Source organism: Motacilla alba, chromosome 1A (genome assembly GCF_015832195.1).
Source record: "Motacilla alba alba isolate MOTALB_02 chromosome 1A, Motacilla_alba_V1.0_pri, whole genome shotgun sequence".
Classification (NCBI taxonomy): domain Eukaryota; kingdom Metazoa; phylum Chordata; class Aves; order Passeriformes; family Motacillidae; genus Motacilla; species Motacilla alba.
This window is the reverse complement of record NC_052031.1, coordinates 6,821,387-6,836,154: the sequence shown is the minus strand read 5'-3', so window position 1 is coordinate 6,836,154 and position 14,768 is coordinate 6,821,387. Positions and strand designations below refer to the sequence as shown.

At 47.2% G+C, this 14,768-nt stretch overlaps 1 protein-coding gene across 1 annotated transcript; it reads left to right on the top strand.

Moving 5' to 3' along the window:
* The first annotated feature begins 2,589 nt into the window (after positions 1–2,589).
* PHYH (phytanoyl-CoA 2-hydroxylase) lies at positions 2,590–11,900 on the top strand. The gene is made up of 9 exons (XM_038155117.1): positions 2,590–2,679; positions 4,871–4,926; positions 5,043–5,153; positions 5,245–5,410; positions 6,006–6,087; positions 7,035–7,216; positions 7,986–8,135; positions 9,152–9,283; positions 10,890–11,900. Exons 1-9 carry the CDS (start codon positions 2,593–2,595, stop codon positions 10,941–10,943), a joined length of 1,020 nt encoding a protein of 339 aa, XP_038011045.1. The 5' UTR covers positions 2,590–2,592; the 3' UTR covers positions 10,944–11,900.
* Positions 11,901–14,768: the final 2,868 nt, after the last annotated feature.

The following is a 14,768-nucleotide window of genomic DNA, read 5'->3' as shown; positions in this document are numbered from 1 at the left end:
CCACTGATTTATAGAAGGTAGATGGGATCATTATGAACATATAATTTTATTTCATATAAAAAAGCCAGATAATATCTACCTATTATTGGGTAGATTAATGATAATCCAAACAGCCTTTGACCAAAAAGAATTAACTAAATGTCATGGTTAGATAACCTTTTCCATCAACCAGTTTATTAGGTAATTGTCATTTTATGTATATTCAAATTAATAAAGTGGAAACTCACTTCTAAAGCTGATCAAAACTTACAGTCAGCCTTGGAAACCTAGTTTGTCATTATTTCAACCCACGTAAATGCTTGTTTATGAATTGCAGCACCAACTTTAACAGATTCTGTGATAATATCCTCTGCAGGTGGAACTGGACATGAGCAGAGTGTCCTGAATTCTTTGGCATGTGATAGAACACAACGGGGCAGTGCAGTGACACGGGAGTCACTGGTATCGAGATTGCCAGAGAGGCTGTATGTAAAATGGGATAATGGTATTTAATGCACAGGGATATTAGGGATTTTTGAGGCTCTTCTTGTTTATAAATGTATATATTAGGAAAGGATTCTTCATCCAGAGGATGGCTGGGCACTGGGACAGGCTCCCCAGGGAAGTGGTCACGGCACCAAGGCTGACAGAGTTCAAGAAGCCTTTGGACAACATTCTCAGGCACAGGGTAGGATTCTTGGGCTTGTGTTGTTCTGGGACTGATGGTTCTTGTGGGTCCTCTCCAACTCAGGATGTTCTATGATTCTATATGTATTTATGAAAGCGTGTATTATGTATATATAAAAGCATCTCCTAAATCAGTACAGCCAAATCCCTACTTTTTGTTCATTTTTTACAGGTATGAAAGACACCTTTGCATAAGATGTTGTCAAACACATACCCGTGGAAGAAATATCTACATTGCAAACAGGTCCATGCCACAACAGGTGTGTGTAGTATTATTCTGCTTCATCTTTTTGATAGGGTTTTTACCTAAACTTTGAAACACATGAGATTTATTGAGGTTCCTGTCTCAGTTGGGATTGTGAAAGCAATTGCAGCATAGATCTAAATTATATATAGGCCTTTCAATGCAGTTATAATTAGGAGTTCAGTAATAAAGCTATTACTCTAGTTGCTTTTTTTTTCTGTTCCCTCTTACTAGTTTGATTTGAGGGACTTTTATTAACTTTCTGTTTTCTGATGACTAAGAGTTTTCCTATGGCTCAGGAGTCAAAGGTCTGATTTTATTGGCAATGAAGGGTGCTGTCACTGCTGCTGCTGTTGTACCTCCACAGTGCCTGTACTCTTGCCTCTGTGACTACACAAAATCGTTTAGACAGGGTTTTTTCCTGGGTTCCCAACCTTGTTTGTCCCACTTCTGTGAACAGCCCATTCAGTTTTGCATCTGAAGGGAGTGACTCCACCAAGCATACTGTAAAAGCCATAAACACGAATGCACCACAGACCAGAGCAGTTTGTAAACCCGCTGTAGTTTATTTAAATCAATGGGAGTTTTGCCACTGAATTTTAAAGGGAACCAGCGTCCAGGACACAGGTTATGTACAGAAACCCCTTCCTACCCATGCCTTGGCTTCTGTTCATCTGCACCACTAACAGGAAGCTTAGTGTATTGACAGCTGAGTTTTTGATCTACCAACATGTCACCTGCTTCCAGCAAAACCTGTTGCAGAATGGGAGCTGAACTTCCTAAAGCAGCTGTAAGCAGAATTTTGCTGCTCATCCTGTCATTATGGGCCTGCCTGGAGCTACAGGAGACTTGTGATGGTGCCTCTTTGGGAACAGGTCCTGGACTGCTCATGAACGAGGGGTTTATGGACAACCTGGCAGGTGTGAGATCTGTTTTCATACTGGGGCCGCAAGAATTTCTCCAAACGTTTTCATGGAGGAATGAAGCGAACTCTGATGGTCTCCTTAGAGCCAGGAGATAAGGCATCGATCCATGCCGGCCTCAGGAGTGCACTGTGCCAAGCGCTGCTCTCCACACAGGGCTGATGAAATTCACTGCTGGCACAGAACGGGAAAAAGAGGGGAAGCGGCAGGACGAACGCAAAGAAATCCGCCCGGAAAATTCCAAGCTCTCCGCACGCCCGGCCCGGCCTCCCTCAGGCCCTTTCCCCCGGGGTGCTGCCGGCCCGCGGCTCCGGGCTCTGAGGGCGCGGGGTCCCTCACGGCCGCCTCCCGCCCCGCACACCCATCGCACCCGGAGCCCGCGGGGTCCCTCACGGCCGCCTCCAGCCCCGCACACCCACCGCACCCTGAGCCCGCGGGGTCCCTCACGGCCTCCTCCAGCCCCGCACACCCACAGCACCGCGGAGCCCGCGGGGTCCCTCACAGCCTCCTCCGGCCCCGCACACCCACCGCACCCTGAGCCCGCGGGGTCCCTCACGGCCTCCTCCGGCCCCGCACACCCATAGCACCCGGAGCCCGCGGGATCCGACCGCCCGGCTCCGCCCCGGCTTCCCTCAGGCCCTTCCCACCGGCGTCCCGCGTCTCCCGGCTGACCCGGGGCTCGGAGGGCGCTCGGGCTCTGAGCATGCGGCGGCCCCGGCTCCGCCCCGGCCGGGACAGCGCTGAGGCTGCCTGGGCGTCATGGAGCGGCTCGGGGAGCGCTCGGCGGCCCGGCTGGACACCATCCTGCGGCACCTCTCCCCGCGGCTGGCAGCGGCCCCGGCTCCTGTATCCTTCCTGGTGTGGGATCGGGAAGGGGCGGCAGCAGCGCGTTGGCCCCCCGTGGGTCGGGGCTCCGCTTCCCCCAGCCCGGCGCGCTTTGCCCCTCGCTCCCCGCCCTTGTGGGCCCGCGGTTCGTCCCACAGGGACACCGGCCCGGGAGGGACACACGGGGCGAGGGCTGCCCTGTGTCCTGGTGCTGGAGGACAGCGCTGCCCTGGCAGCCCCGACTGGAATTTCGGGGTCGGTAGCTGACCCACCCCAAAGCCTCTCCCTGAGCTTCAGCCCCGCAGGCGGTGGGGAGCTGCCGTGTGCCCCAGCACAGCCCCCCCAGCACCGGGCCAGAGGCTTCCCTGAAGCGAATTTTCCTCCTGGAGATTCAACTCCGCATAACTTAGAAGTTGCACGGCAAGTCACAGATGTCGTTGAAAGGTACAGACTCGACTGGTAGAGCAGCAGCAGGAAGAACATCAAGGTTTGATTTGTGAGTGGGAACCGAGTGGAAATGTTGGAGGCTGCCAACGTGAAGCCTGGGTACAAATTGGTTTTTGCGTTGATATGTCCCGTGGTTCCAAAAGTTAAGTGGAGACTGCTTGCTGAGAATATTTTTAAAGCTGCTGTCATAAATGTTGCTTTAAAAAAAAGTTTTTTCACAGAGCAGGATGCTGACAAGTTACCTCTGAATTATAGTACATAGAAGAGGATGTGATCAAACGATGTAGAAGTCCTCAAATCGATTAAAAATACGAAGGCATATGGATAGTTTTTGACTCAGATTGACATAACACAAGTAGGAGCACAAAATTAGGAATAAATTACAGGAAAAACACCTTGGTTGTAAGATACAGGAAGTAAGGAGAGGTGCTGCACAACCTGTTTGTGTTTAAATCTGGGTCATGATGCAAATAGCTTTGGACCAAAACATGTCTAAGCTGGGCTGGAGCAACAAAGGTGTGTGGGTAAAGTAAATTACAGACTCTAATAAGAATGATTTATTTGATACATCAGATGGTACATCAGTTCACTGGTTTTGTTTTAATATCTGTGCCTCATGGTTTCAGTTGTCCAAGCAGCCCAGACTTAGTCCTCTAAATGTTGCAAAGCATGAAGAGCAAAACCAGTGAGAGGAAGAGGCAGTGCAGAGCCTGGGAGGAAGGTGCTGGAATGGAGTCCAGCCCTGGGTGGACATGTCTGCTGTCCCCCTGTTGGGGAGGTGGAGGTGCTGGGGAGGGTCCCATGCTGGGGTTCAGCCACTGCCTGTGTCTCCATCAGCTGTCTGTGGACATTTAGGAGCCTGAGTGATCAGGAGTCCCATAATCACTGAAATTAGGCCTGAAATGTGGTGTGTGGAGCACTGGTGCCCTCAGTTGGGGGACTCCTTGCTCTGGGACCTGCTGGCAGTTGCCAGCTGGTCTCCCCATGTTCTTCTCTCTGTCTTCCATCCAGTTCCCAGCACCTTTTCCTCCCTCTGGCTCATCATTTTTGCCACACATTTTTGCATGTGTTGTTCTTCTCCCACTGTATGTGACTCTTGACAAGATGATGTTTAAGCTTCCTGGTGTGGGGACCATAGACACAGCTGCTGTGATGAACCCTGTTTCTCATTCCCAAAGCATTCATGGTTTTATGAGCAGTAGAGGAAAGTCAGTGGTTTTCAGAAAACCCTGAAGCAGACATGCATGTGCAGACCAAAATATCAGCGTGAAAATGCTCATTTTTGTTATGGATGACACTTCAGTACCATGCATAAAGCTCTTGTGAGGCTTCTTTAGCAGGTGGGGTTTAATTGCCCTGTTGATGAGAATGTGGCTCTGCATAAGAGAAAGAAAAAGCTTTTTTAAAACCTGTTGAAATGACTTGGAGGACAAGCCTAAAGCTCTCCTCTCTTCCTGCTATCCCTGTCATTTGGAAGGGACCTGATCTCTGCAGTAACTGGAGAGAAGGTGAAGGTTTGCAACACTGTGCGAGAACGTGAAACCTCAGGTTTACCCCTATTGCTTTATTGTTGTAGATTGTTTTCATTTAGAGAACATTTTCTATTATAATTTATTATTATGGGAGCAAAATGAAGACGAGCATGGATTGAGTGTCCAGCACAGCACCTGCCTTTAAGATGAACAGCACTGTAGGATCAAGGACTCATACCTGTAGATAATGTTCTAATTTTGTTTGATTGTATATTCCTTAATTCCCACCCCAGATAAGCATTCCTACTTCAGCCCAAGTCAGTGTTGCTCCTCATTCAGGGAGGTTCTGGTAAGCTCCCTCTTCCTTGGTAGAGATGAAAGCAAAACGCCCTTCAGAGCTCAGCTCTTTCTCCCCCCAAGCACACGTGTTGGTCACTGTGGTTAACGTGTCCCTCTGTGTCCCAGCTACACCGTGGACAATGATCTGCTGAGCACAGAGCAGAGGCAGTTCTATGAGGACAATGGGTACCTGCTCATCAAGAACCTCGTGTCTGACCAGGACATCGAGCGCTTCAGGTACGAGGCACTTGCCTGACGGGCTGGGGGAGCTCTGGGGAGCTGCAGATTGCTGGGTTCTTCCAACGTGGACGTGCCCTCTGGTTTGCAGCAAGGAGTTCACGAGGATCTGCAAAAGAGAGGTGAAGCCTCCAGGAGTTATGATTATGAAGGATGAGTCCCGGAGATCCCAGTTTGGTCAGTCTGAAAACGTGGTTAATAAAGTGCAGGACTTCCAGGAAGATGAAGAGCTGTTCAGATACTGCACTCTGCCAGAGGTAAAACAAAGGGTGGTGCTGGTGGAAGAGCCTGTATGGAGGTATCTGACCCTGCAGGTCACTCCCATGAACACACAAGTGCGGAAGGAAGATAAGTCAGCCTTTATGAGAGTTCTGCATGAGCAGGGGCTGGATGGAGGTTGGGGCAGAAGACTTAAAGCAGTGCTGCTCTGCCCCTGGTGTGGAGCCAGTCAGGAATGTGCCTTGGCCAAACCATGCCAGGCTGGAGGGGCAGATCAGCCACATGCTCTGAGTGTGTTTTGTCCAGGCAGACATCTGTCCCTGGCCAGGTCCAGCCTTGCAGCCAGTATTCATGTGGCAGATACAGCTCTGTGGGAGTACCCTCCCCATCTTTTCCACCCCTCTCAGCAGCCTGCATCTTCCCTCTTGGCCTCCTCCCACCATTCCCATTTGTGTGCCAAGCCAGATCCTCCCTCCCTCCCTCGTGTCCTGCATCCCTCCATCCTTTCTGACCCCCTCCTCCTGTACCCTTGTCCTCAGCCAGACATCCAGCTCCCAGTGCTTCCTCAGCAATATTTCTTCTTGTTTTTCATGTTTCTGATTTTTTTTTCCCCTAATGTTTTCTTCTTTGTAGGTCCTCAAATATGTTGAGTGCTTCACAGGGCCAAACATCATGGCAATGCACACCATGCTGATTAATAAACTTCCAGATTCTGGTAAGGAAAACTTGGATTAGAGGAAAATGGTGAATTATTGTGTGTATGCCAGAATTGAAGTTAGTGTTTTAGAAAAGCTATAAAAAAAATTAAACCCAAATAACATTGAAAATTTACAAAGCCATTTTGGTGATAGTTAGTTTTCTTTTTACCTTGGTTTAATGAGACAAGATGAGAAAACACAGGAGAGTTTTTGAGGCTGCACAAAGTCTAAATAGTATGGCCAATGAGGCAAGTAGAAATACCCTAACTGTATCTATTTAAGGAGCAAAATCAATGGCCAAATAAGTAAATAAATTATATATAAAAGGCTCTTCTGGTGTGGATGATGTTTCCATTTCCATAGGGGGAAAAAATAACAAGCAAGACTTCAAGAATATTTATTTATGTTTAGACTTCATGGAAGAGAGCCTCTAGGGCAGAGACTCTCTGTGGAGGCTGCAGTCCATAAATTGAGATTTTTTTTTCCCTCTTTTAAAGAGAAAGCTAAATAAACATGAGCAGGGTGCAGCAGAGACAGGGTTGATTCTGCTTGCATCACAGCAGTACATCCAGTGCCCGCAGAGAGCACAGCTGTTGGGAGGTCTTTGTGCTCAGGAGGTTTGTGCAACACTGTGCTGGTTGAAGTTCTCAAAACTGGAGAGCAGCCAAAATGAGCGATGAAAAATGTGTGCTGGTGGTAAAGGCCAGCAAAAGGAGACTTCTGAGGGGCCACAGGCTAAGCAGCCTCTTGGCTTTCACTGTGTGACCCAAGAGCCACCACCATGGTCCATTTGGGGCTGAGATGGCAGCTCACCTGCTCGGCTTCCATGGCTGGGCCGGAGCAGGCACTGAGTACACCAAGTGTCTCCAGCAGGAAGCAGCAGCTCCTTAGGATGTGGTTTAACAGGGAGGAGAAGGCTGTGCCACGTTGGATGAGGCTGAAGGTTTGTGTACCTGTGTTGCAGACAAGCAGACCTTTCTGCACCCCATGCACCAGGACCTGCACTATTTCCCCTTCCGGCCCGCGTCGCGCATCGTGTGCGCCTGGACCGCCATGGAGAGGGCTCACCAGGACAACGGCTGCCTGGTGGTGCAGCCAGGGACACACAAGACAGCCCTGAAGCCTCACGGTTACCCAGAGTGGGAGGTAGAGAGCCGTGGAGGGCTTGGGAAGGGCGTGCAGGAAGGGGACGTGTTTTGGCTGGGAAGGACTCGCTGTAGGGGGAGCCTGTGCAGGTCAAAGCTGAGGTTTTCAGTGATTTTTTTTTTCTGTTTATGCAAATACTGACATTGATTTGGGAGAGAGTTTCTTGAGTGACCTCGCTCCATGTGACAAGGGTAGATTTGCCTCTGTTGCCACCTTCACCTGGAAAATGTCCAGCACGTTGTGGCATGACTATAAACACATACCAACATTTTCCACTGCCCTTGCCAAGTGTGAGGGCTCTGTCTCCTCCTGTCAGCTTGTTCCTGCCTGGTAGCATGTGTACTGTCCCAAGGAGAAGTCTGACAGTAAACGGCTGGATGGAATAAAATACCAGTTGCTGTCTTCCTCTTAAGAGTGTGTGTTTCCTGGCCTGGACTGTCACTGGTGATGGTTATGCCAGGAGCAGAAGGCTGGACTCCAGCAGTGGCATCAGGCCACCCTTGTGGGGTTTTCCAGTGCTCTTCTCTGTTCTTTCCAGCTGAGAATGTCTTTGTCCAAATCCAGCTGCAAAAGATACAGAAAGTATCATTTTTCTGTATGTCAGGCTTGAGGTAGAAGGACTAGTAGGCAATAGTCAGATTTTTAGTTTGGATATGGAATATTCTCTCCAGGGGAAGGCAGATCCATAGCTGTCCCTGCTGTGCTCTGAGAATCAGCACTTCTTCTAATTCTAGCTGAGTGATTTCAGTTCAGCCTTTTTCTTTCCTAGGGGAAGACCAACAAACTTTTCCATGGGCTGCTTGAAGAAGATGAGAAGATTCCCAAGGTTCACCTTGTCATGGAGAAGGGAGACACAGTGTTCTTCCACCCCCTGCTCATTCATGGCTCTGGGATAAACAGGACATCAGGTTTTCGAAAGGTAGGAAAACATCTCTTGATACAGTTTTTTATATTCTTGATTTTTAAAACAAAATTATCCAACCATCCCTCTATTTTTATCATCCACCCCCTTTGAATCCTTTCTCAGTTCATGAATATGTGGATGAATGTTTTAAAGAATTTTTATCTTCCTAATATACTTCAGCACTCTCTTGTTTATTTATAATTTTATTTTTAAACATCTGTCTTCTGTAAGAAGAGCGTGCTGTGCAGCTGCTTGAGAAAAACAGAACAGGAGTAGAAATTAGATGTTGAATCTACATTTAAATTAAAGCCTGTCTGGCTGTACTTGCTTTTCTGAAAGTTCCCTTTCAGCTGTCCCAGATATCAGAACTTTACCTAATCTTTTTTCCCTGTCTTCTTGGTATCCCATCTCTGGATAACAGGAGTCTTCATCATTCAATAAATAATATTTATTTATATGATTGCACAACCCATTTTTCTATAAAAGATTTGTTGACATGTATGATTCTTTAACTGAAACAGGCAAAAGTGCCCTCCTTTGGAGGCCTGGTCCTGTCCCAGAAGGGATTCATCCAGGCACTGCAGCATGGGCTGCTCTGTTTTTATTTTGGTTTGCCTGTTGTGTGGCCTGTTCTTTCAGCCCCTGTGGCAGTTTGTTGGTGAATTCAAAATAAGTGGGTTGTGACCCTCGGGGTGCAGGAGCTAAGAGCCCTTTCAGAACACACAGGTCTGCCCCAGCCCTGACTCTCCCTATTTCCACTCCAGCTGCTGATATTCTGAGATCAAGTAGAACAGCTCATGCTGAGGGAGTGAGGGGGAGAAGGGAAGGAAGAAGAGCAAGGGAAGGAGGTCAGCAGCAAGAGTATTTCTCCAAGGAGACACTCTCCAGAGCGCTTGGAAAGGAGGAAGGGTTTTGCTGGCATGATCTGTAAGGAAGGAGCGATGTGTCCACAATCTGGAATGCAGGAGTTTTTGTCCAGCAGTGGTTTGTAGCCAGTGTGACAGTGAGTGACACCCCCTTTCCTCACACAGAGCATCAGCTGCCACTTCGCCAGCTCAGAGTGTCACTACATTGATGTCAAGAACACAACTCAGGAGCACCTGGAGAAGGAGCTGCAGGAAATGGTCTCCAAGAAATACAATGCAACTTCTGTGGACCTCAAGGTGAGACTTGGCCCAGTGCCCTTTGTTACAGACCAGGTCAGTTCCCTTTCCCAAGTCTCTCGTGTGGCAGATTGATGCTCTTTGCTGTGCCTCGTGTGGCAGATTGATGCTCATTGCTATGCCTTGTGTGGCAGATCAGGTGTACCAGGCAGAGGTGCTTGGCAGGATAAAACACCTGATGTTCAGAGGATGACTAGCAGGCTTTTTTGGGGCTTCTTTCCTCATAAAGCCCAGTTCACTGGCAGCCTCTTCACATCCTATGATCTCCAGAAATTCCTTCAGAAGCTCTGCTTGTAAATAAAAAAATGTGGTCATTTGCCCCGAATTCAAAAGTGTAAATTGGAATAAATTCAGTGCTTGTCCAGTTTTTATGTCCACAGTTCTTACAGTTCCCCTCCCAATGGTGGGTGGATTTTCCTTTTAAAACAAGTAGCCACATCTGATCACAATAACAAATGGGTTTTTTTTGCTTAAATATAATCCCACGTCAGTTGTTTATACTCGAGGCTGTAGCAGGTTTGTCAGCAGTGATATATATCTGCCTCAAAAGAATAATGGGACTAATGGACTCTTGCTGAATAACTGAGACCACTGAGTAAAATAGAAAGCAAATGTGAATTCTTCAGGGATCCAGCCACTGAAAGAAAAATAAACCTTGTTACTGGGGTGAAAACGTTCTGAATATCTTAATCCACAGCAGTTCCCAAGCGTGTGCAAAGCCAGTAGCAAGGCAGTAAAGTCTAGATGCAAAAGCAGCAATTTTCTTTTAAAATGTACATGTTTTACAATATCTGGGGCTTTCTGGAGGGGGGGGGGACACTTTGTTTTTCATTGTCACTGCAGGTCCCCAGCCAGGTATTAATTAGCATTGACTCCATGATTCTCAGAAGGCTGATCAATCACTTCATTATACTAATTAAGAAACCCATCGCCCTCACAGACAGTCATGATACAGGTGGACCCAGTTGGTCCTTGGATCTAAACACCATCACCACTGGCCAATCAAGAATCCACCCTTTGGTTAATAAATCTCCATAACACATTCCACACGTTCACAACAACAGGTGCAGCAAGTGAAGATAAGAATTGTTTATCATTCTTTTCTCTGATCTTCCCACGGGATGATGCCTGTTGCTCTCGTTGCTCTCTGTGGCCAGAGAGCTGCTGCCACCTTTCACCCTTGGCCTTTTTGTGTTGTTCTGCGTGTTTCCCCCAGTGTGCCTGGCTGTGGTGGGGTGCCCAGTTGTGTTTTGCAAGCTGATCTTTCATGGCTGTAAAGCCTCAGCTTGCTTGGCTTTCAGTTCCTGGGGTTGTTTAGGTGCTTGGTGAAATCCAAAGGGATGTGCAGTGAGGCTCTCTCCTCCTGAGTGGAAATGAGGTTGTTCTTACAAACCTCAGAGAAGTCTCTGTGTTCTTGTGTAGCTTTAAGGATTTTTTTTTAGCCAGAGTTGGAGTTTTCTCCCAGAGGAGTGCCCAGGTCTTATTTCACCTTCACAAGATGATAAGAACTAAGTAATCCTCTATTTCCATCTCTCTAAACTGGAATCGTGGTAACTTTTTTCTGGCCCTCAAGGTGCTTTTTCTTTGTCTCATTTTTGTTCTGAAGGATATTTGGAACTTCCGAGCACGGCTTGTGCAAGGGGAAAGAATCAACCTGTAGAAGACCCTGTGAAGAGCAGGATGGAAAACACGGGCCTGAGAATGAGCTTCTCTGAGGGAAGAACACAGACCCTGCCTGGGCAGGAAGAATTCCCTTTGTTGACCTCTAATGGTAACTTAGCCAAATGCTGCACTGCAAAATCGTTCTATGCTAATTCAGAATAATTGCACTGAGCTTGGGGCAGCTGATGTACGTCAAGGGAAACCTAACCTAGCAAAACACATTTGCTGCAGGTGTCTTAGACAATCGAAGAATCAAAGTCTTGAAAGAACACCTTGATTTTCTCGCTGTTTTCATTCATGTTTGTTAAAAATTTTTAACGTGACACACCTTTAGAATACTGCTATACTAATGTAGGATTTTGTGCAAGAATTTCCAGTATTTCCAACTTCCTTTCCTGTGCCAAAAAAAGAAATCACTTTCAGACGAGCCCTCAGTGACACGGGGAGTTAGTAGTGTAGCTGATGAAAATGTGGGTGTTGGTACCAGCAGAATCAACAGTGTAAGGAGGTGGCTGAAGAGAAAGCAGCAACCACTCCCAGAGAAAGATGGGATTTGTGGACAGGAATATGATTGCTGGTAGAGCTCCTCAAGCATGGCTTGGTGTGGCATTGGACCTGACCAGGCAGCTCTGGCACAGGTGAAATATGAGTCTGACAGTGTTGGGAGCTACTGGGCCAGCAAAGCAGCCTCCCACTGGCCTTGCACAACTGCTCCAAGGCTGTGTGAAGTGAGGGAACCCTTTGAGTCTGGCAGGTCTGGGAAAAGGAGCCTTTTGCTGCTGCCAGGTTGAGGAAGTGTTTGGATGCTCCCCAAGATGCAGTAGTGGCAGGGTGGAGTGATGCATACTAAAATTATCCTCTTGCTTTTGACAGTGTTTTTCCTTGCTTTCTGAAAGATTCTTTTGCTTTCAGAATCTGTTTTTTGAAATAAACAATAAACCAGAGCGAAACTGCACTCGAGGGCTGTGTTGTGTCATTGCTGCTGCTCAGAAACTGGCACTGGGGGTGTCGTTGAACACCCCAGTGCAAAGCATCAACCCTCAGCTTCTTTCCACTCCCCCACAGTCCACCCAAAACAGGACCAAAGGCTGCAGAGATGGGCTCTTTTGGCACCTTCTGCCTTGTTTTGTGATTCTTCATCTTTGTGCAACATCTCTAGGTTTTCCTGTTTGTTTGTTTTTAAAAGAAGGTGACGTCTGAGCACAGTTCAGTATTGGTGGTCCTACACCCTTGGTGCTGGAGTGAGGTGTCTGGGCTGTCCAGGGTACAGCCTGGAGCCAAACATAACCTCTCAGCAGCCTCTGGTTTGACCACAACACCAGAAGTCTGATCAGGGGTCACTTAGGACAGACCCTCCCAGCCCGGCTCAGCGGGTGATTTTGGGTGTCCTGGTTCCCATGCCCTCAATAACCCTGGCACTGACCAGCTCCTGCTGAGAGCATGGGCCCAGGTGGGTGATTCCAGTGAGCTGGAGATCCCTCTGGTGACTTTGCTGAGTCCTTTCCGTGGGATTTTCGTGAGAACTCGGTGTATTCTGTCTGGTTCACAGCACAGGATTGATGGAGAGACTTCCCTGTCTGGCGTCACTGGTGGAGCTGGTTTGACTGCAGAGGGAGCTGTGACCACAGAGAAGAGCTACAGGTGTCACATTCCCAGTTTTAAGACTGAGTTTCTCTTACTATAGCTAGGGAAGAGAAGAAAAGGAAGAAGTTTACCTTTGTTTTTAAAAATTTATGCACCTCTGCCTATGGCTTTCAGCTTACAATTGCCTCTTTGAGAAGAACAAACCCATCAACGACCTCAGAGATCCTCTAAACTCAGCACCTGATAAGAGACTTGTGTCCTCATTCCTTCCCACACCTTGTTGGGTAAGTGCCCTCTGGGGCAGGCTGTGCTCGTTCTGCTGGGCAGAACACAGTTGGATGAAGCTGGATTCTCCCAGAATGGATGTGTGGTGTTGCTGGATACCTCCTCTGTAGCAATAATACCTTTGAGAAATAAACTTCCAATCCGTTAGGCAGAGCTTCAAGACGCAGGGAAACGCAGAACCTGTTGACATGCTTGGGTTGCTGTGTGTTTTAGCAGCACTTACTCTATTAGAAAAGTTGCTTGAATTGAATCAAATTAAAAGCAAAATATTTATTTTGGTGATAGTGTGTTTTAGTTTGGCCCTGGCTTAGTGGGATGTCTGCTTTGCTGTAGGTGTCCAGGTTCACATGTTGGAGGTACGTGTGTGCTCCTAAACTGATGTCTCAGCATGTTACATCTAAAACTTTCTTTCCAACTAACTTCTTGCTCCTGCAGGTTAGGTTAACCATGTTCGCCCTTGGATGATTTTTTTTTTTAATAGCAACATCCAAGTTTCCAAAAGAACCATGTAAAATTAGACATCTGGTGGCTTATTTGGCCATCTGCAGTTGTGTGAAGCCCCAGTGTTTCAGACACTTTTTTTTTCCTGCCTTGACGTTTCACATGTGTTGAAAACAAAGGCTTCCTGGAGCTTGGTAAAAGACAATAAACACAGAGAACTTTTACTCAGAATTTATGTGCTATTTTCCAGACTAACAGTTCAGAAATGTCAGATTTAGTCTGACTCCTGACCTTGCTGACAGCGGTTGCACGCTCAGCGCTTTGATGTGAAGACACTGGGTAGGTGCCAAAGGAAGGATTTTGAATCCCAGCTTTGGCTTCTAGTGCTGTAGATCAAAGTCTTACTTCGTGCAAGAGAAATGGGGAGGAAAAGCAAGTTTAATTAACTACATTATAGTTTTTTCAAAGTAGATTTGACTCCATAAGCTGATCTGGGATGTAGGAGATCCTTTTCCAGCAGTCATTTGTAATCAAAGTGGCAGTGAGTGATGCCCAGTGTCCTCACACAGCTGTCACCTCACCAGCTTAGAGTGCTACTACAGGGATGTTAAGAACATGATCCAAGAGCAGCTGGAGAAAGAAGTAATTGAATTTGGACATGTAAAATATAAAACGGTTTCTGCTCCAGAGCTTGTGCTAATCTTAAATCACTACCTTATCTTGTAACTCACAAGTAATTGTGGCCTTTCTGCTGATAAGGGTTCTTGCTGCCTGCCTGTGCTGGAGAAACACCCTTACTCCACAGACAGCCCCTCCACATCCCTGGAAATCAGCCCAGGAGCTCTGCAAATCCAGCTCTACTCATCACTGTTCCCACCTCTGGGCTGCCAAATTTGATTTCATCCACGCTCTTTGCTATCTTTTCAGTGGAAATCAACCCAGGTAGGACGAGCTTGTGCCAGCAGGTGTTTAGATAGGAGAGGCTGTTATTCAACCCTTCTGTGACTGGATTTGCAAGAAGAGGACACAGTTTATAAAACACCCATCTGAGTGCCTTCTCTGCTCACATCACTCCAGTGAGCCTTTTGGCTTACACCAAGCAGGGGTTTGTGCCTTGGAGCTTGTAGCTTTTAATTTCATTAAGTGTTGTCTGTTCATTTCTGTTTGAGACTTTGACGAGACAGTGAATAAGTTAATTGGTGTTTTTATGGCCAAACAGATCTGCTTATACCAGGAAGGAGGAAACACTGCATTCAGAGATGCTGTTCACCAGGTTTGCTGTTGTTTTCTGCACAAAATCAACTAATTAATCATTTTCAGTTTGAGCTTACATGGGAAGTGACTGGTACAGCTGATGGAGAACGTGGATTTTATTTTGTTTTTGAAATAAAGATTAAGTTGTAGCAAAACCAGCTTTAATGGCTGCACTGGATTACTTCTGTGGCTCAGAAATTCTGTTGAGCCTTGTGTGGCTGAATAACCAAAGTGAACCCTGGAAAGGCAGGTGCTGGGT

Bases quoted from the DNA above. Each gene is read 5' to 3' on its own strand.
- PHYH (XM_038155117.1), top strand. From the start codon at position 2,593: ATGGAGCGGCTCGGGGAGCGCTCGGCGGCCCGGCTGGACACCATCCTG. The intron at 6,088-7,034 runs GTAAGGAAAACT...CCTGTGTTGCAG, and splicing joins TAATAAACTTCCAGATTCTG to ACAAGCAGACCTTTCTGCAC. The intron at 7,217-7,985 runs GTAGAGAGCCGT...TTTCTTTCCTAG, and splicing joins ACGGTTACCCAGAGTGGGAG to GGGAAGACCAACAAACTTTT.